Source organism: Podarcis tiliguerta, assembly GCF_965153285.1.
Source record: "Podarcis tiliguerta genome assembly, chromosome: 7".
NCBI lineage: Eukaryota > Metazoa > Chordata > Lepidosauria > Squamata > Lacertidae > Podarcis > Podarcis tiliguerta.
The window spans coordinates 26,704,020-26,725,968 of NC_139540.1; the positions used below are offsets into that span (position 1 = coordinate 26,704,020).

Below are 21,949 nucleotides of genomic sequence, written 5' to 3' on the forward strand. Positions count from 1 at the left end.
AAAAAAATAAATAGAGAAAAGGTCACGCATGCGCTCAATTGTCGGAGGGCTTCCCTCCGCTCTCTGTAGGAGGCGCTGTTCTCTCAGTCTGGGCTCTCGCGATGTCGTCGCTGTGCCAGCCTCCTCGAAAGGCGCATGCGCGGTGTGCAGAGAAGAGGTGCGTCGCCTCGGGCAGCTGCTCTGAGGTGGAGAAGAGGGGCTGGGGAAGCTGGTGAAGATACAAAGGCGAGACGAGACGGGCCGGGCCGGGCCTTCCGGCTTCTTTCCGGCTCAGGATGTGGAAGCTGAGCCCAGCTGACGAGTCCGGGCCAGGTGAGGAGCGGAGCCTGAGGGGGAGGGGGCGTGTCCTGGGCAACTGGTCTCACTCCGGTTTGACGCCTGTTGGTTGTACCGCCTTTCGGCTTCTGCGTGTTGATTGGTTGGTTCAGCCTGTCCTGGCTCGCCGCGTTTGGGCGGGTTGGAGAAGCGGCAGTTAGCCAATTAGCCGATGTTTACTTTGGAAAACTTGGGGGGGGGGGGGAGGTGGGCTTCGCATTGAGAGCAGGTGTGGGGAACTATTGCTGAAGCACGACTCCCATCAGCCCCAGCAAGCATCGCCAAGAGCAAGGAATGATGGGAGTTGTAGTCCAGCAAAACATGGGGGGGGCCGTAGGTTTTCCACATCCTTGCTGTAAGGTGGAAGGGGTGGCTAAAGTCCTGTCTCCAACTCTCCATCCACATGAATAAAGATTAAAATCAGCGTTATACCATCAGAGGTTAATTAAAATTTGGTTGTGTTTTTCCCATTTCAGGACAGTCATACCACCTTTTAGTTGGTGTCGAGTATGTTGTTGGACGTAGAAATTGTGCCATTTTAATTCAAGCGGATCAGTCCATCAGCCGAAGCCATGCAGTCCTTTCAGTTAGTCACCCTCAAGTGAACCTTGTAAGTACCAAATGTACAGCATTATGAATAGGGGAGTGGTTTGGGGTCAACCACACCCATCATGCAATTTTTATCGTACTTTATGCAGTTATAGAATGTACAGCACCGCCTCAGTCAAGTCACAGATAAATTTCTTACTGCTCCCAGATTTTTAGACCTCATCTAACAAGATTATGTTTTGAATGTGTTTTACTCAATATGTTTACCAAGTAAAAAATGTAGCTACCAGATATAGGAGCCTTCGTTAGCTTGGCATCCTCCTGGTATTTGGGGCTAAGACTCCTGTGCTGGCTGTCACTTAGGAAAACTATAGTCCAAAACACCAGGTTGAGGAAGGCTGAGATAGAGGGTTAATGCTAGAAACAAAAAACACAATGACCCAGTTTGCATATCACAATAAACTATAGATAATTGTTTGCCATCAACCCCTCTGTCTGAGTGAAACATAGGGAAAACATTTGATCCCTTGCTTAGTGTTACATCCAAACCAATAATTGTGTTTTGGTTTGCTTCAACAAACCACAATCAGTAAGCCAAGAGTAAATATTGCCTATAGATTGTTACACCTAGCAAACCATGATGTGTGGCTTGGCTAAAATGAACTCAGTTGCTATTGTTGGTACCTGAAATGTTATTTTTATTTTCAGAGTCAGTCTTCTACATTTCCTGTGTTAACTTTAAAAGACACTTCTAAATATGGTACCTTTGTTAATGAAGAAAAACTAGCAAATGGTACTACTAGAACTTTGAGGTCCGGTGACAGAGTCACTTTCGGAGTCTTTGGAAGCAAGTATAGGTAAGATCAATTTGTGCTCATCTTAAAATGTTCATGGCTCTACTTTTTTAAAAGTCATGGAATATGTCTGAGGACTAATTAGAAATGGACAAAAAGTCATTCTCAGCTGTGAATCTTATAAAGGGTGTGAGATCCCTTGCAAATGTCTACTCTTAGATCATGATACATTCCTGCCATAATCTTTGCTTCTGTAGCTCTGCCTGCCTCCACTGTCTGAAGGCCTCCTGTTCCCTCAAATATTCCACCTTAGCTCTTTTGTACAGTTGGAACTACCTCCTAGAACACTGCCATGGTGCCAACTCTTACTTCTTTTAAAATCCACCTTTTCTATGAGACGTTTGCCACAACCCCTTAGATGGTATGCTTCGCTGTAGCTGAACCTGTAATTGGGCTTAAGGACATGCAACTGAAACCACTATGTTGCTTCCCCTGTGTCAAATTTAGATTGATAAGCTCCTCAGGGCAGGGACGTCTCCCTGTAAAGGACCACACACACAGTTGCTATTATTTAACTAAATAAAGTAATAATATTGTGTGTTTCTTTTAACACTACTTTCCAGAATATTCTATGAGCCTTTGGTAGTGTGCTCTTCATGCTTAGCTGTTTCACAGAAAAATGCCTTAAGTAAAAATATTCTACAGCTGGGAGGCCATGTAGTGAATGAGTGGAAAGAAGTATGTACTCATCTTGTTATGGACTCAGTCAAACTTACAGTTAAGGTGAGTTGTGATTTTTCAAGTGCATCTGATATGCAAGTATAATACTGATTTTTCTGAACTGTGCATTGCAGTAAAATGGTCTGTAGTCCTATATGCTGCAAACCATTCTCTCGTATTCCCTTTCCTGTCAATTCACTTTAATATTTCATTGGAAAATTGAGACTTTCTGGCAGCAGGCACAGGAGTATTGTGACATTTTTTGTGAGGCATCTTTGTTTATGAAAGATGCTTCAACAATGCAGTCATGCACATAATTACTTGGAAGTCCCAATATGTTCCATGGGATTTACTCTTAGATGTGTGTAGTGGATTACAAATAGCCATTATGGAGTTAAATAAGAGGGAGTGTATTTTTGGCATTCTGGAAGATGAGGAGCTGACACTGATGGCCATGCAATGAACAATTTAATAGAAAGATAATCACAATGAAGTTAGGCTATAGGAGAGTGTGGATTTGGCATAAATCTTTGGTTTCGAGTGCAGGAGTGAGAAGAGAAGTCGGACTGTATAAAGTTAGCGAGAAAGCTTCTGTAGAGCATATGAGTAAAGGAGATGAGTGATTTAGAGGTGTTTAGGAGTTGAGTGTAATTTATGGGGCTCAGTTTGGTAGTGATGTGTTTGGGAGTGATGGGAAGGTAACCATCCTGGCAGAGTTCGTTGTTATATGGGAAGCATTAAGGTGTGCTGCTGCTGGGAGTAATTGAGAAGGCAGTGAGAATGGTGTCCACAGACAATGGCAGCAAAAGGGTTGTAGTTTTCTGTTTTAAGAGGGTATCACTTTAAGAGGGTATCACTCGCAGTGGGTTGTGAGACTGGGGTGGAGAGATGTGAGTGAAAGGCTGGGAATGAAGACAGTCTAGAGAGAGTGTGCAGCGTTTTTGTACAATTGTAAATTATGGTAGTGATGATCTGCTTTATCTTTAGGCAATATGTGCCTTGATCTGTGGTCGACCGATTGTGAAGCCAGGGTATTTTGATGAATTAATCAAAGCAATTCAGGCGAAGCAGCAGTTACCGACACCTGAAAGGTAATAAGTTATAATACACGCCCTAGATTTAAAAAGGATTTGATAATTATAATTTGAGCTATTATGTTTTACTATGTAGCACTTGGCTTTAAAAACTCCTGGAGTATGCCCTGCTTAGATATAACTGGTGCTTTTTTCTGGGGATAAGCATACCCCTAAACTTTTTGTGAATCTAAGTTTGGCCTCATTGACGGCCAGTATTTCAATACTGTATGAGTAGGAAAATGAGAGTACCCTTTAACATTTTTTTTTAAAGAAAAACAGCACTGGGTATAACCATATTCAAGTCATTCTACACTCATGAATTGAATATGATGCATAACATACTATAGATATCTATGCCATAGTATAATTTTATATGTCGTCAGATTAAATCATTTTATGTTTACACACATTCAGAATTATATGGAACATTTACGTTCTTGAAGTATAGCAGAAACATTTTGTATATTTATACAATGGTGCTGCTATAGTTGGTTTTTGCTTAGGAAAGTTTATAAGGAGCTACTTTTTATACTGCTATTTCTGGCCTACTGTTGTCTACTGACTGGTAGCAATTCTTCATGCATCTGTATACTTCTTTAAGTAGAGAGTATCCAGAATAGACACTTTCACAATTTCTCAGATTCTTGAACCTCCTACCATGAGTAACTCCCTATTGCCCGGATTTCATCTTACTCACCCTTCTGACTTCTGGCTGTCATTCATCAATTACGTCTGGTTAACCTGGCAGGGAGAAATAGCTAGATGGCATGGTGACAACCCACTTTAGAATCCAGGCAACATTTCCCTGTAGTTTTATATAGACCCATGTGGAACTCCACAAGAAAGCTCCCATAACAAATAATAACATAGACTTGTGTGAAACTCAACAAGAAAACGCCTATAAGGAAAAATATCTGTCTCCCAGCTTCTGTAATCTGCTAGTGCAGAAGTAGGGGATCATTGGCTTTCCACATGTTGCTGTACTCCAGGCATGGCCAAACTTGGCCCTCCAGCTGTTTTGGGACTACAACTCCCATCATCCCTAGCTAACAGACCAGTCATTAGGGATGAGGGTAATTGTAGTCCCAAAACAGCTGGAGGGCCAAGTTTCGCCGTGCTTGCTGTACTCCAACTCTCACCATGCTATTTCTGGTTATATGTGCAAATCATTTTGAAAGTGATTGCATTGTGCAAATCTTTTATATATGCCTTTTTGAGAGCCTTTTGGTAGAATACAAGTATTCTAATCAAATAAATAAAACACCACCCTGGGGGTATCTGGAGCTGCTTAGGCAATTCCTATTTATTTGTCTAGGAAAGGAGGATTCTGTACTGGTTTGTAACTTCCCAATTAATGTTGATCCAGTGAAGACTTCCTCAACTATGGTCTTTTAACTATTTCCTCTTTCAGACTAGGTGAAGCAAAGTCTTCCCATGGTGAGGAAGATTAAGTATAATTATATTTAATTGGCAAAATGTTGTACTGCTGACTCGTTGCTATGAGCTCTTGGGGAAATGACAGGATATTTTTGGATGTTACGCGAGTTGAATCATCTTCATTTTCACAGGTTGCTATAGAGATATCTTTGGTAATATCTTTTGAAGTGGTGCAAATACTCTTGGGAATATGAACATTAACGAAACATTGCTTTAAAAATAAATTATGTAGTTAATAATTGCCTTGGTAAAATACATCTTAATTCACAATCTGAGATCAGGTTCATGTTAAATTATTTCTGCTGATGAATAAAATAACAGTTTTGTGATGCTTTGATCTTCAATTAAAACTAAAATTTATATTGCCTCTAGAGAGGACCTACCGTCCATATAAACTGTATGGAACAGCTTTTATTTTTTTATGTAATTTGAATTCACAACTTTTATTTAAACCTTTGAACTTTTTTTTGCAGACAGGTTATACACAGTGGGCATGTCATAAAAACGTGCCTGTGGAGTTTTCAAATTTTTGTTAATCAAATAGGTAATCAAATATTAGGGTGCATGGTTGTGGTCTTTGCCTTTGTCCAAGACCGACTTCAAGACCGTTCAGCAAAGGGGGGGGGGGGGGCTGGATAGAGGGGAAAAAAATGAACATTTGTTCAGTGATTCCTGGGCTCTAGGACTACATGCTACATGGGCGCAGAAGAAGCAGACCTTTATTGTTGAGCCTGTGTGCAAATGGATAATGCCTCAAGATTACTGTGTGCAACACTGTACAACATAGTAAACCAGCTAGATGTTGGATAGAAAAACAGATGTACTCAAACTAGGTAAGCAATGTAGAAATGAATGACAGTTTATAGTAGTGTAAAATGTAAGCTACATTTTTACAATCATTTCTTCCATTCACAGTTTTTACCCTCCTATTGATGAGCTGAGTGTTAAGAATAACAAATTAGATCTGGCAACCTCTCCCATAAGAAGAACAATATTCAAAGGAAAAACGTTTGTGTTTCTAACTGCTAAGCAGGTAACTGGCACTGTTCAAAGCTTGACAAAAGTAATTTAAAATACTTTTATCTACAGAGATTATGTTAATAGTACAGGTTTTGTGTACTCATTAGCCCTCCTTAAATGTTGTACACATGCAATAATGAGAAGGTTTGCACTGCTTGGCCTAATCAGTACTGGCTGTGGAACACCCTCCCTTCAGATGTCAAGGAAATAAACAACTCTCTGACTTTTAGAAGACACCTGAAGGCAGGTTTTAATGTTTGATGTTTTAGTACGTTCTGATATATGCTGTGAGCTGCCCAGAGTGGCTGGGGAAACCCAGCCAGATGGGTGGGGTATATATAATAAAATTATTATTATTATTCATGACATCCATGGACATCGAGTGTGTGAATGCACACAGGGATCCCCATTCACATGGATTACATATGCATGTCCAGCTACTCTTTCATAGGTGCCTTCCATGCTCAGTGTGCAGATGTTGAGATTAGGTCCCTGGGGGTTGTGATGTTGCGATTGGAGATACTTCTTGTTATAAAAACTTGACCCCTTCTATTTATTTGTCAAAAAATTTTTTTCACTCAAGTGCCTCAGAGCAACTTGAGCAGTGAAATATAAAAGTAACAAAGACATTAAAATTAGATAATTTGATATATGAACATTTGTAACCCAAGTTAAGGGCTTTTGTACTCATTGGAACTCAGAACTTGACTTGTCAGTCAATTTTCTACTTGTCATTATTCAGAGTCATCTATTCAGCTGCATTCACATTAACAAAAGGCACATTGAACATACAGCTTTTAAAAGTGAGCAGAGAACTGGCTGAAAGACCACCAAGGGCTTGTTCTCTGATTGGAAGAAGGTCTTGGGCTTGCCCACTTCCTCCCATGTCTCCCCCCGTTGCATTGCATGCACCCACATGCATTAGTGTGTGTACAATGTAGTGTCCAAAGTGGGTACTCTGGCATTTTTTAGAATGCAGAACCTGCCTGACACTTTCCTATCTTGCTAAAGGAACTCAAGTTGTATGAAATAAATCAGGGATGGGGAATCTGTCACTCTCCAGATGTTGCTGAACTATAATTCCCATCAGCCCCAGCTAGCAATAGCCAGCAGCATTTGTAGTCCAGCGACATTTGGAGGATCACAGGTTCCATATTGCAGTTGATAGTCTTTGTAGACAAGGTAATATGATAAAATGGTAATAATGAAGAAATCTGTGAAGTATTGTAACATTCTCTGTATATACCATTGCATTTATTGTCACTTGTAGAGTCCTCATATTGGTTACATTACTTAAGTTATGAAATGGTATGCTTATTATAGAAATGTGTCCTCCTAATGTGAGCTCTGTTCTTTGAACCTTTGGGCTTTGTATTTAATTTTAGTTTGCAAAACTGAGTGCAGCAATTAAACTTGGAGGAGGAGAAGCGAAACTGATAACGGAGGAAGCAGAGATTGTTTCTTCTTTGGTAGCACCTGATATTTGTGTCATTGAAGTAGGGTTGACAAACTCTCAAGGATCCATTTCTGACTTGGACAGGAAATGGATGGATAGAATCACAGCTGTCTTCCAAAGGTAGGATTGCTGAAATGTTAGTAATTGAGTACAGAGGTTTTTTGTTGTTGGAGTGGCTGTAAAACCATGCATATCTAATGTTAAAGTAAGTCCACAGATTTCTATCACATGCAAGAAATGATTGTAGCTGAATTACAATAAGAAAAGGTCAACAACTTGAGTTGGCCCTTTGGTCAGCCCCCAAGGCCCTTCACTTCATCAAATCTGGCCCTCTTTGAAAAAAGTTTGGACACCACTGGATGGTGGTCCTCCAGATGATGTGAATTACAGCTCCTATTACCCCTAGCACTTATGCTTATTGATGGCAAATTGGATTCAGTCACCTTGAGATGCTTCAATAAAATGCAGTATATACATAGTGATAATAAATAAACAACATCTGGAGTGTCTTCCAGATTTGTTATACATGTGCAGTCTGAATATGAATGAATGTAGGCAGGAAACTGCAGGTTAATAGAATTAAGTGTTTCACTGACAATTTCCCTTGGGCCATTTTATTTATTTAAAATATTGTTAGCTCACCCTTCATTATAACCCAGCCCAGAGTCTTGTTACGATGCCATTTATTTTTTAAACAAACGCTGATATCCATCCCTTGCCAATTCACAGGTTGCATCCTGCATGATAGTCTGTTCCTTTGCTGTAATGTTTTAGCATTATTTTCCAAGGATGTTATTTGGTGAATGACTTCCAGTTGTTTTTCTGAAAGTGTGTCTTATTTCTAATAGGAAGCAATGGAGGACAATATCTGAGGCAGAAATTGGTCTAGCAGTCATTTTTTCATCCACAAAAACATACTGTAATCCTCAAACTCCACTAGATGCAGGTAATTTTTAAAATCTTTGTTCTGCATTTTTCACTTTTAAGGAACTGAATTCAGCAGGCAGCTTGAAAGAGGGAGCATGTTATATAAGAGTGCTTTTTAAAGGATTATTTTAGGATTTTTTTTAGCCTTATGTTACTGATGATCCTACATCTTTTTGCTAGCAGATTTTACAGATTTTCAATAGCTTTCAACTGGAAAAGTAAAAAGCACCAGAGTTTTAGTATCCAATTTTGAAAGCAAATAAGCTGAATCTCACTTTCATTCACTTCCATTTTTTTCTGCAGCATAATTCTGTAACTTCTTTTTCTAATTAATTTGCTTATATGGGAGAGGCCAGAGACTGGGGTCCTGTGACTTGCTCCCAATTCATTAAGTATGGTTGACCACTGGATAGTATTAGTTCTGGATTGGCCCTTAGTTTTAGGATGCTCAGACACCTCATGCAATAGAATTATAAGTAAGAGGATATACTAGATTTTAGGTTTTGATATTGAATAGTCAGGTCAAGTTTTAAAATTACATTACTTTATTAATGTCTTCAGTTTGAACTTTTTAAATTTTATTTTTTGCATGGGATTTGATGAAAATATAACTTGATGCTGAATGTGTTCATGGTGATCTTAATGACAATATGCTTGTATTTTTTTTTACCAACAATAAAAAGCCAGAACCCTGCATAGAAAACCAAAGGTTTTTAAGTTGCATCGTAAAAATACTAGTGCAGTGGAACCTCAGTTGTCAAATGTAATCCATTCTGGAAGACCGTTCAATGTCCGAAATGTTCAACAACTGAGGTGCAGTGGGTGGTTGGAAAATTCAATTGAAAAAAATTAGAAATGTGCCTCGAAAGCCATTTGACTTCCAAGGCACGTTTGAAAACAGAAGCAATTACTTCCGGGTTTTTGGTGTTCAGGTTCCGAAATGTTCGGCTTCCGAGACACTCGAAAACCGAGGTTCCACTGTATCGAAGAAGCAAGATGGGGAGATAAATGGACACTTCTTAGTAGGAAGAGTTGCACAAAAATATATTTTTGAATAATATTTGTCTGAAATGGCATGATTTCTATAGTTTTAAAATGTTAATATTTATTCTTCTTTGCTGCTTTTAAACTGCAGGTGTAAAACCCACACCAGCATCACTTGTTACAGGACCAAACCTTTCTCAAAGTGTAGTAGATGAAACAGTAATGCCCACCATTGCAGCTTACGTAGCTGACACAGAAATGGACCAACTGATGGACACATGGTAATGTACCAGCTGGAGCTCTTTTGATTTGCTCTTTCTAAATATGGCTTTATGAGCCACAGTTAGTCCTACTGTGATGCCTTTATTTTCACATGAAAATTTTCATCATGTGCCAAAAACTGGATGGGTAGATTCTTGAATTTCTAATCTTCTGAAGTTAAAAAAGACAGGGACTCCTAGTTTATGGACAGTAACTTTCAGTACTGCATCTGTCTTGTCTTTTGTAAAAAACAAAAAGCCTGCTGGAGTTTTTAAGGCAGGAAAAAAATTGCAACATTTCATGTAAACACACTTCGGTTATTTTATTTGTATACTGTTTTTCTGTGTACATGCATTCAACAAACCAGTGTTATTTATTTCATTCATATTCCACCTTCTTCCAAACAGTTCAGAGGAGTGCAGCCCATACTCTAGCCACTGTCCAAGGCCAGCCCAGGGTCTTGTCCAGTCAAGTGTTAGTGGAGCCCTTGACATAGAACTTCAGGGTATATTATGTACACACAATTGGGAAATAGAGCAAGACTATCACTAGCCACTTTGTGCAAAATGTCGTATGTTTATTACACATGAAATGTGGGGGAGGGGAGAATTGCAGATGGTGGGAAAATCAGAACCAAGGGTAGCCATTACTCAGCACTACAGAATTAAAACAATCCTACATGCTTGCTCAGAAAGGCATCCTGTTGTGTCTACTCGCTGCTACATAAGTACAGTGGTATCTCGGTTCTTGAACATAATCAGTTCTGGAAGACCGTTCGAGTTCCAAAATGTTCGAAAACCGAGGCAAAAAGGCTGTTGGCAAATTCAGTTGAGAAAATTGAAAAATACACAGCGGAAGCCGTTCAACTTCTGAGGTGTGGAAGCTTTACTTCTGGGCTTTTTGCGTTTGGGTTCCGAAATGTTTGTCAACAGAGACGTTTGAGAACCGAGGTACCACTGTATGCATATTTAGTGATTGTGGCCTCTGTCTGCTGAAATCCTTGACATCAATGAGAATGCATGCTAAAATAATATTAACAGTATAATCTTATGCATGTTTACTCAGAAGTCACACTGAATTCAGTGAGCTTACTCTTAGTAAATGCATTTAGGGCTGCATTTAGATTTAGAATATTTAGGCTGCATTCCTACATACACTTATCTAGGAGTAACCTCTATTGAACTCAATGAGGCTTCACTCTGAGTAAGCATTTATAGCATTGTACTATAAATCCAGGAAGATTTACAAGTGATATGGAAGCTGCTTTGGTGACAGAACTGTTTGCATCTTCCAAACAATGAACAAAGGAATGTTTTTGATAACCGAAGAGTGGCATTTTAGGATCTTATTTCTGCTCTTAAAAAAAAGTCAGCCAAAGTTGCAACAAACTTACAGGAGGCATCTTGATAGGGATCAACATGCAGAGGTAGTGTTGAACTCCCTGTAGTCCGCTGTAGCTTTGGAATCTTGCCTCTGCACCGTTTAGGAACTAACGGTTTGCTGATCAGAAGGTGGAATTTGCTGATGCATTTGAGCCCTGATTCCTCTCTCTCACTTCCCAAAATTAAGCAGGGTGTTCTGTACAGACTGTTATTGGTGAGGTCCTCAGGTGCTCAAGCTGCAGTCCTAATTCCACTTACCTGGGAGCGCTGCTGTTTTGACATGGTTAGGACTGCAGCTTTAGTCACAGTGATACTAGCATTTCATAGACCACATAGGATTTACTGAGTTCCAGTTATTATTGACACAGCCAGCTGTTTTCAAAAAAGAAGAGAGTCATTTTGAAGCTGCTGCTGGAGGGGAGCATAGGAAGCTCGAGAGAGGAGAAAGGTGGGCAGAGGGACAGGTGGAGAAAAGCAAGAAAGTGCAAATAGGATAGAAAGGAATCAATCATCAATCAGAAGGAAAGCAAACTAGTTGGTATGTACCAGATGGAAGAAAAAAATAGTGTCTGGAAGCATTACTAGAGTGTGTGCAGGTGTGTGCTGCTGCGCTTTTGAATTTGTTCCAGCAATCCCTACTGATACTGGTAGGTAACATCTACTTTGCAAAGGAGCAGATTTTTCTCCCTCAGGCCCTGCCCTTCTCCTGTAGTTTTGTCTTGCCACTGCGATTTCGGTGGGCAAGTTGAGGAAGAGGGTGGACGAAAGCAAGCAAACAATGGAAAGGGGAGAAATGGTTTTCCTTTTTCTTTCACTTGCTAAGTGTGTAACCCACCCAGGATTAGCAGAGCAAACTCATAGATATGCAGCACCAGTGGCCATGCCCTTCGTTTGCAAGCATACTTAATAGTGCTTTGTACCCAAGTCCCTTTAAGGAACTAACAAAGATGCATGCATGTAGGGGAGCTCAGCAGCTGCCATTCTAAAATGCAGTTACTACTATGCCTCCATTTCAGGGTAATGGTAGGGAGGTGGGTGGCCGAGTGAGGATGAGATTAATGAGGGGCCCATCTGAGCTCATGGACCCTCAGCCAATGCCTGATTATATCAATCGCTGCCATCAGGCCTGTTACTACTCCTATAGCAGATGATAGAGAAATTTCAAATTCCTCGTAGCTGGCAAAAAAAAAGAGAAAGAAATTCATTTGCAAGAAATTCTCATCTTTAGGTGCAACCCATGCATGGACCTTACAGATACCTCACATTTCTAGGGATCAGCAGAATAACCAGACATTTGAGAAACGGATTATAGATCATGTAATGTATGGTACAGGCTTTGGTCATTGACTTAGTATTTCCTGCTCTGACCTATTACTTTTCTCCTTGTTTACACAGCATGGAAGTGTCAGGAGAGAACAGAAAGAGAGCAACAACTCCTATCAGGGAACAAAGGAAAAAACCTTACCCACTGGATATAACTACTGTTAATGAGACTCCAGCAGGAACTGGCACTGTGAATGTTGGGGCTACAGTACCCAGGTTGAATGCAAGGCCCGAGACTAACCAGAGTAGCCTTTCGCCCTCTCCCTCTAAAATGTCAGGGAATAGGAGAAACAAAGAGGGCGATTCACAGCAACAATTGAATTCAATTAAAAACTACTTCCAGACAGTTACCAAAAAAAGGTATGTTCACATAAATCTCTTGCAGTCAGGCTAGTTCTGATTTTTGGTCTTTACTTAGCTTTCAAAGATCTCAGATGTTTCAGGTCCATAGTGAACTGAAAATATGTGAAATCCTCACAAACAATGCATATTGATAACATGCTGGCTCCAAGAAGCTTTGCCTGAATAATGCTAATCAGTGCTACATTTTAATTTTAAGTTTGCTTATGAGTAAGCTACCTTTTGCTGATTGCTCCTAAGGATGCCATCACGATGAATCCCATTTGAAATTAGTGACACTACAGTGCACAGTTAAATGCTTGCTATGATTATTACAAGTGCCATCTGAGTTGTACTTGATTGGATTCAGTCTGTCTGGGTTCATATCTAATCATCATAAAGATGAGAATAAGTGTGTGTTTGTGATCTGTCTGTGTATATCCATTTGTGATGTTCTGCTTGTGCAAATAGGAACTAAGTGTCCGTTTCCTCCCTCCTTTGCACCAGCAACATTTGCTCTAGAGGGTTGGGAGACCAATCATGTTCACTGGCACGATGTTAGGTTCTCCCTCAATCTGAAGAGAAAGTCTAAAATGCTTTTTTTTCTATTCAAGGGAAAGGGATGAGGTTGAAGAAACATCACAGTCGAAATATGCAAAGATAGAGGAGAAGTCATCACTGGCTTCTAGTCATACTCAGCCTGTAACTTCTTGGCTGTGGGAAAGCAAGGCAGGAGGATCTCAAAAAGGGTCATGTACCTTGGACCAGAACACAAACAAGTCCTGTATAGGTGGAAGTAGAAAGTCTGTTGCTGAGACTAGCCAGTTAGAAAATAATAATAATGAAAGCATTGTTGCATCAAAAAAGAGAAAAGAATTGGAAGACTCAATAGAAGACGAAGCATCGTTAGAACTTGTCTTTGCAAGCCAAGAACTGGATTGGGAAGACGATATAGGAAATCATGGTGAAGGCAGTAGTCAAGGTGCAAAGAAGAAAAGGAAATTGGAAATGAAAGAAGAGAATTCAGATATGGAGACTGGGAGACTTCAGGTAGTGACATTTTTTTCTGTCTCATACACACACACACACACACACACACACACAGAGAGAGAGAGAGAGATGCCATAAACCACAATTTTAGACTATTAGCATAAAGATAAAATTATTTTGAAGTATCAATAAAAGAAGGAAGAATATAAATGCTTTATATCATTTTACAGGAGGGATAACAGGGTGGGTATATATTGTACTCACACTTCTGGAATTTTAGAGGGTGGGCTTCATAGAACTACTCTTCAGATCTGCCAAAGTGGGGGGACATTTAGAACAGGGCCAAGCCACTGATGGATTAAAAATATATTTGGTAAAGTGATTAGCTAAATATTCTGTAAGATGGTAAAATATTTAAATCATTGATTTAGAACATCGGGCAGTATCAGTAAACATCCCCTTCAGGTTGAGATTCCTTTTTGTTGCTTTCACCATTTTTTGTGTAGTTCGCATTTCTTCCTCCCCAGCCCCCAAATGTGTGCATATCCATTCTGGCATATTCAGATTTCCCCATGTGCTTCACTTGAGGGGCAGCTTCATGTACTTCATGTTTTTGCACATGCTTTCTTGTTGTAAGGATGGAAGCCACTGGGCACAGAAACTCCATGTGCTCATTGAACATGAAACAGATTTTTCGATGCAATGTGCCTGTTTCTGCTAGTGTTGGCATTTGGTATACTCACACTCACAGTGGAGAGAGAGGTTTGTTTTCCTTTAAAGCTTTTGTTTTCCTTTACAACTTTTACATGGAAGAACTGTGGTCGCCTAGTACACCTAAGGTTCAAAAACAAAACTAGTCACAATCCACTGCACAATTAAAAGCATTTATGTCCCATTGAAACCACAGGTTTATGTATGTTGAAGTCTATATTGAATTATGCTGGAAATCACAAGTGTGGAGAATGCAGTTGCCCTCAAGTCCTGCTTGCAGGACCTCCCATAGGAATCTAGTTGATCACTGTGATAACTAGATTGTGGACTAGATGAGCCCCTGGCATGATCCAGCTGGGTTTTTCTTACATGACCTCTCGTGAAAACCTACTTTTGTTGGGTCGGAATTGTTTTCCTGAATAACTTCACACTATTCTCCTAGAGATTTTTTTGTGAGTATGTACTGACTCTTTTACATCCATCTTTTATTGTGCTGCCACAGTAAATCAGCCACACTGCTCTGCACAACAGCAATTTTAAAGTTGCTCATTAATGAAAGTGATTATTTCTTCTTTTATACTTTAAAGCTGTGAAAGTATTTCACTTGGAAACCCAAGAACTAGGTAACAAGTCAAGTTCTGTTTTTGCAAGCTGTGGCCATAAATAAATTCTGCTGAATAGAAGGCTTCTTTAGCTTGGGAGAAACCATGCTGAAGAACTCCTTCATTCAGAGTAATTTATTTCAGCTCTCTCGTGTGGGAGCTACCACACACTTTGACAGAAGAACCATTTGTTATTTCCTCTCTTTGAGGAGTAGTCAGAGACAGATGAGTTCAGCATTTGCTAGCTAGAGTTCAAGCAAGTAGCTTTCAACCTACAGTTTTCAGCCTCATTCTACTGTAGTGGTATAGAGTATATGTTAGACACTTAACTATACCTTTTGTTAAACAGCAAGAAAAGAAGCAGTCGCTTCCAGTTTTAAACCAGAAACAAGAGAAAGAAGAATCACCAAGCTCTGCAAAGAATGACTCCAATGTAAGAAATATCTTCATGTTAATGTTTTTTAATGTGTATTTAATTTTTGCAATAGGTAATGTGGTAGGAAATGCATTCGTTTAAATTAAAAAGATATTCCAACATTGAAGCTAGTGACATTTAGTTTTTTGAAAATCTATCTGAAAAAAATAGCATCAAGTAACTTGTAAAGTTGTCTTTAAACTATTTTGTTAGCATTCTATTTGTTCCCTTCCCTCCCAGTTATTAATTGAAACTATCAAACTTTCACTGTTTTGCCGGAGAACTAGGAAATAGACCCATTTTCCTGTCCTATTTTGTAGGAGGAATAGGCAATTTTGTTGTCATGTAGAAAATGAGTGAAAGGTGTGAAGATATTGAATGTATAAATTGATGCAGATATTTCATAGTTCATTAAATGGCTATAGGGAGATTTTGGTTTTCCTTGAAGAAACTGATTTAGTTAGAAGAAGTTTGGAAATGTTTTCAAATACCATCTCAGAAAATAGATGACTAAGTACAGTACCTACAATCTTATGATGAAGATTAAATGTTTATTGTAATAAACAATCTTGATTAGAATAACCTCAGTAATTGCTCTAATTCTTTCCCCCCTCCTAAATAAGAATCCTGATAGATGTGCGAATGACTCTAGCAATCTGCCCAGCAGGCTCCTACTCACTGAATTTAGATCATTGGTTGTTAGTCAGCCAAGGAAAGATGGTCGTTGCACTGCAAAAATAGATTATGGACATCTGAACAACTTTAAAAAGTTCAAAAAGGTTGGTACATGCTTTTAAACTCACAAGAAGATATTACTTAGAACATACAGAAAAGGTGTAAAAATACAGTCGTACCTCGGCTCCCGAATGCCTTGGGAACTGAATGTTCCAGTTTTTGAACATTTTTTTGGAAACCGAATGTCTGGTGCAGCTTCTGCTATTGTTTCCGGCATGCCTGTGCAATCAGGAGTCACGCCTTCGTTTCCAAACTTTTTGGAAGTCAAATGGACTTCCAGAATGGATTCCGTTCGACTTTCGAGGTACATCTGTATTAGCTAAATCTGACCATCTTCTGGTTTTGGTTGGTTGGGTGTGTCTTTTAATCTAGAGGTTTGCAGTGCAATGTTGGGGAATAGAGGACTGAATTAAATGTAGTCCTAAAAGCTATTGCAAGGGTATCTTGAAGCAGAATGCTTCTATGTTTAAATTATATTGCACTCTTTGGGAATGATCAGAAATTGGTATTGTAAAAGGACAAACTTAGAGCAGATCAGTCAGAATCCATTTGTAATATTGTTAAGCTTGAATAGAAACATTAAAGATATACACTTTTAAGTGGATAATTGTATTTATAACTGTATTATATTATTCCTGTAATGTATCTGAAACCTGCATAGTTTGTATAGTGCCTCCTGCTCTACAGCCCAAACCTAGAAGGAAAGAATACTCAACAACTGTATTTAATGTATTCTGAGTTTTCTTCAAATGATAGAATGCAATAATGACAAAGGGCACCCTTGTCTGCTTCTTTGAAGCTGAATTGAGTAAGTAGCTGTTTCGGATTCCATCTTTGCATAGTGAGACTTGTAAATGCATTGGAGCCCCAGTTTGAAACCTGAGTTAAATAGAGTTGAGATTAATACATCTTTCCATTTGACAGGTAGCTTATCCTGGAGCAGGACAACTTCCATATATTATTGGGGGATCGGATCTGATAGCTCATCATGCTAGAAAGAATTCTGAGATGGAAGAATGGTTGAGGCAAGAAATGGAGGTGAGGAGCATGAAGTAGTTAAAAGCAAATAACCTGCAACCTTGGCACTATCAGCACCATGCTCTAACCCAACTGAGCTATCACAGTCATGATCATGAGCTGTAGGTCAGTGTTTCATACACTGGCTGGGTGAGGGGCTGCATTGAGAGTGGAAGATCGTGGAAAATTGGCTGGAGACCGCTCGCAAGCGGCCTCTTCCCACTTTCCCCACTCCCACTGCAGCCCCACTGTCCTCACATCCCTGGCCTTTTTGTAGGATCTTCAGAAGAGACCTTTTGGCACGGGGCAGGCAGTATGCAGTGGGGTGGAGACGGTAGGGAATATCCCTTGTTTCCTTGTGCTCATGCAGTATTGGATATCACCCATTGTATTTATGTGTAAATGCCTGACTGCACCCAAATCATGCTGGTTCAGAGCAGTTCATATTTGGCAGAAGTTCTCAAAGAATCATTTATTTTTCTAGGAACAGAGTCGCCAAGCAAAAGAAGATTCACTTGCAGATGACCTCTTCAGGTGAGGGTTCCCTCTTCCCCATAACGGACTCAAGGGTGGAATCTACACACATATAAAAACATTCTGAAAATGGTTTTTAAATAAGCGTTTTAAAAAACACATTGGATTTTCCATAAGGCTCTCCATTGCCATCTAATGTCACATTGTACTGTATATTTCACTTAAAACACTTAAAACGTTTTATTTGCAGCTGTATAGCTGAGTCCAAGGACTCATTGTATGTTCGCTCAAACTGCACATGACTGCCTGTTCTTCCTTCCAAACAAATAAACTATGGAATGGACATAGCTAGCTTTTCACTATATAAATTAATACACCAAATTATTACCTGGTTCTTCAGAGCAGATCAAAATCAGAATTAAGAAGCAAGGACAACTTTGTGCCCCATTTATGCTTCTGGAAGGAAAAACCAAAGATGAGAATTTTTAATTAACATTTTTCATTGACAAATTTGATAAGTGACAATAATTTTTGCTGCCAGTTGAAACTGCTCTTGCTGTTGGGTGATAATAGGCAGGAAGCCTCTGATCATATGTGGAAACTTCTACACTCAGTCTGTTAGAAATCGGAAGAAGCAGTGTGCATGATAATGCATGGCTCACTGTGCAGCAATAGACTGCCCAGAAAGTATCGAAGTAAAGTAAAATGTTAATTCACCCTGGATTAGTCTGTTTCCTTTTATGTATTCCTTGGCAAAGACCACTCTGCTTGGGGAATATGCCATATCACAAGTATTCAGAGACCCTTGGCTGTCCTAAATTCCCACTGGGCATGTCGGCACCCTTTTTGGGTCTGAGATTTAATGACAGAAGAAATGTCTCTGATACAATCTGCACATGTGCTCACATCACCATCAGAGACCCTGTTCTGTGTTCTGCCATCAGAGGTATGACATGTGGGCCTTTTCAGTCACTTTGATACTTAAACTGTAGACTGTCCTCCCACACTGGCCCCATGTGGCCTCATCACTGCTTAATATTCAACAAGCAATAAAGATACGACTGTTTCAGCAGTGGCTTGCATTGTTGCTAATGGATTTGAGATTCAACTGCTCCTTAATGGTTTTATTTATTTATGTTCCAGCTTCTTTCCAAGCTCAGGTTGTTGTGACCCTGCAACAACCCTATGAGGCAGGTTGGGCCAAGAAGCAATGACTGGTATATGGTCACTCAGTCAGCTTCATGGACAACTTGCAGGTCATGTGACTGTGTTTTCAGTTTTACTGGATTTCATAACCAGGCATTTATGCATTTTTTTGTTCCATTTAGATATGATCCCCATGTAAAAAGAAGATAAGGTGTGCCTTGAATCAGACCTACAGCAGAAGAAAAGCTTGCCTGGCCCTCTGGCAATAAACTGCAACATCAGAGTTAATTTTACGCTGATCGTACTTCCTGAAAACCTGCTTTTCATATTGAAGAAAGGATGCAAGACTTTGAACGGTTCTTCAAACATGTTACAGCTAGTGGTGGATCCATGCGTTATCTGCCCACAGCGCAAAAGACTGGTCTAGGCCGACTTTATAATGCTCAATACAAAGATAGCATTAAAATTCAAACTAGAGTAGAACTTAAGCCATTTAACCCCCTCCTAGGTTTTGCTGCTCTGGCAGTGAATAAAAGAAGTATCTCTTCCATCCCTGACACTATGGTGGCTTCATGCTTTAATGACTATTGACTCATGTTAGCAACCCTTGGGAAATGACATTATTCAATAGTACTTCTGGCATCCAGCCTTAGCAGCATGCTAGATATTAGGAAGCTGAGAGAAGAGAGACCTCCCTCACTTGCCCTGCCATCAATGCCTCTGTTGGAGCAGCAACAAAGACAAGTGCAGGGGGACAGAAACATGGGAGGACACAGAAAGGTGGTTGAAGGAGCGTTGGATATCATTGGGAAAGTTGCAGGAAGGATCAAACCTTGTTGTACTACCAATGAAATCAAGACCAAATAGGCTCAGTACTGGATTTGAAAGGGCCCAAGTTATTTTCAGAGTTTGAGAGGGAGGGTGCAGAGACTTACTAAGGGGAGTTTGCCCATCGATAGGTATAGCACACAAAGCCTTTGAAATTCTTTTTCAACTTGCATTCTCTATCCAAAATTTTGTTTTTATCAAAGCAAATAGGTTTCTTTTTTAAAAAAAACCACACATTTGTTTTAACCTATTTTTTGTATGCTATCAGAATTGTCAAATGGCAACACGGGATTTGTAACATGAGTATTGCTCACTTCTGTACCGTTTTGCATCTCTCAAACTGGCTTTGATCCTTTTAGTAAATTATTAGTCTCCGTATTGATGGGAAATCTTTTCTTTGCTTCTCAGAATTTTGATGCTTACAAAGACTTGTGCCTACTGCAGATAGGAATAAGAGCAGCTGTCTTCAAATTAGTTTATTTTGCCTAAGTGGTGTTACATCTGTTTGGTGCCTTACATGAGACAGGGTGCTATAGGCCCAAATCTGCCATACTTCTGTTAAATCAGAGGAAAGTAAAATGGATACTTCTCCGCAGATGTGTCCCATAAACTCCTTAGATTTAGGAAAGTTTAGTATCAGTTTGACCATCTCTAGCATATACCGCATGTCTGCTCCCATGCATGGCTTAGCCAAGCTGGTTGAAACAGGTAATGCCTTTTACGAATCTAAAGCAGGCATCTCTCCACCGAATGCTGTCCAGATGTTTTGCACTACTATACCTATCTGCCTCAGCCAGCATGGCCAATGGTCTGGAATGATGGAAGTTGAAGTCTGAAGCATCTAGCAGACAGCAGGTTGGGGAAGGCTCTTCTAAAGAATGCTTATGAAGACTAAACATTTGCTCCATGCTTCCAGTCAGTCCATGCGTGCAGTCTAAGCAGTAAGCCTTTTCTGGGGGTAATTTTTGTGCTTAAGTACCCATACAGAGCACTTTCCCTTGGATCGAAGGGCGGGGGGGGGGGTGAAATCTATTTGGGTTGCAGCTGCTTGGTGATTTCCCTTAAGAATAACTCTTCCCAGAAACACAGGTAAGAATGACTGGTAAATGCTAATAAAGTATTCTGTACACACATAATTGCTTGGTTTGCAGACTATATACCAACCCGTAGAAAAATATATATGGCTGCTAATGATGTCAAATATTTATTAGTCAATTTCTTTCATAATCATGAACTTCAAGCCCCCCCTTCTGATCGGCAAGCCCTAGGGCTCTGTGGTTTAGACTGTGGTTTAGACCACAGTGCCACCTGCATCCGGGTAACTCTTAGCAGCACCCTTAAAGTGGCTACCACGTTTTGTACAAGTAGATCAAGTCTGTAGCCATAGACACGTTTGAAAAGAACTGGGTTTATCAATCTATATTTCTCTAGCCTTAAAGTAATAACTGATAGTTTCCCAGATCCTGTGCATGCAAATTTTTGTATGTAGTAAAATCTATTAAAAATAAATACAGTGGTACCTCTGGATACGAACGGCATCCGTTCTGTTACTTCCGGGTCGCTGCGGAGCGCAACCTGAAAACGCTCAACCTGAAGCAACTTCAACCTGAGGTATGACTGTAGATAAATTTCAATGTCTAGCTCTTGTTTTGGAGATAACCTGAAATACACACACAGTATAGGCACTGGCAATAACAATTATAGTTGCTAAGCACTGGAGTTCAATGTTTACCACCCCCTCCCTATTGCCTTTAGAAATATTACACCACCCCAATTTCTACCACACCCCTTGGCAGCCATTATCTCACTTGCCACCATTGTACAAAACAAGGGAGATTAGTTTAATGAGTTGCATATTTTATTAGCACAGCATTCCTTGCAGGTGTGGCTAAATCACTTCCATTTGATCAACACTGAATTGTGGCCAGCACAGTGTGCAAGTTGCTAGCCTTAATAACCCAAGTGTAGAAAGGCTACATTTGCCAGTTTAAATGACTAGGCCATTTCCAAAATATTGTGGCAGCTAGCACATTTTAAACATTTGGAAAATAAATTATTAAAAGCAGATCTCAGCAACAGATAACCCACAGCCAGCTATCCAACTTGTCTGAGTCTATTTGACCAGGAAGTATATGACAGTCCTCTCTGCAACTGTGTACACTTCCTGTATGCTTGACTTGGTTCTTGCTAGCTTAAATGCTTACACATTTACCTACTCCATTTTAGTAAGTTCCCTCAAATTACCATATTTTTTGCTCTATAAGACGCACCAGACCACAAGACGCACCTAGTTTTTGGAGGAGGAAAACAAGAAAAAAACACATTCTGAATCTCAGAAGCCAGAACAGCAAGAGGGATCGCTGCGCAGTGAAAGCAGCAATCCCTCTTGCTGTTCTGGCTTCTGGGATAGCTGTGCAGCCTGCGTTCACTCCATAAGACGCACACACA

General features: G+C 39.9%; 1 protein-coding gene across 1 annotated transcript; it reads left to right on the forward strand.

The window, feature by feature from the left end:
* Positions 1 to 74: 74 nt before the first annotated feature.
* On the forward strand, positions 75 to 20,637 carry NBN (nibrin). Its single transcript, XM_083451052.1, has 16 exons — positions 75 to 312; positions 792 to 925; positions 1,573 to 1,721; positions 2,282 to 2,441; positions 3,366 to 3,469; positions 5,807 to 5,924; positions 7,297 to 7,487; positions 8,216 to 8,313; positions 9,430 to 9,559; positions 12,317 to 12,604; positions 13,198 to 13,633; positions 15,236 to 15,319; positions 15,925 to 16,080; positions 16,961 to 17,074; positions 17,538 to 17,587; positions 18,856 to 20,637. Exons 1-16 carry the CDS (start codon positions 276 to 278, stop codon positions 18,881 to 18,883), a joined length of 2,277 nt encoding a protein of 758 aa, XP_083307178.1. The 5' UTR covers positions 75 to 275; the 3' UTR covers positions 18,884 to 20,637.
* The last annotated feature ends 1,312 nt before the right edge of the window (positions 20,638 to 21,949 follow it).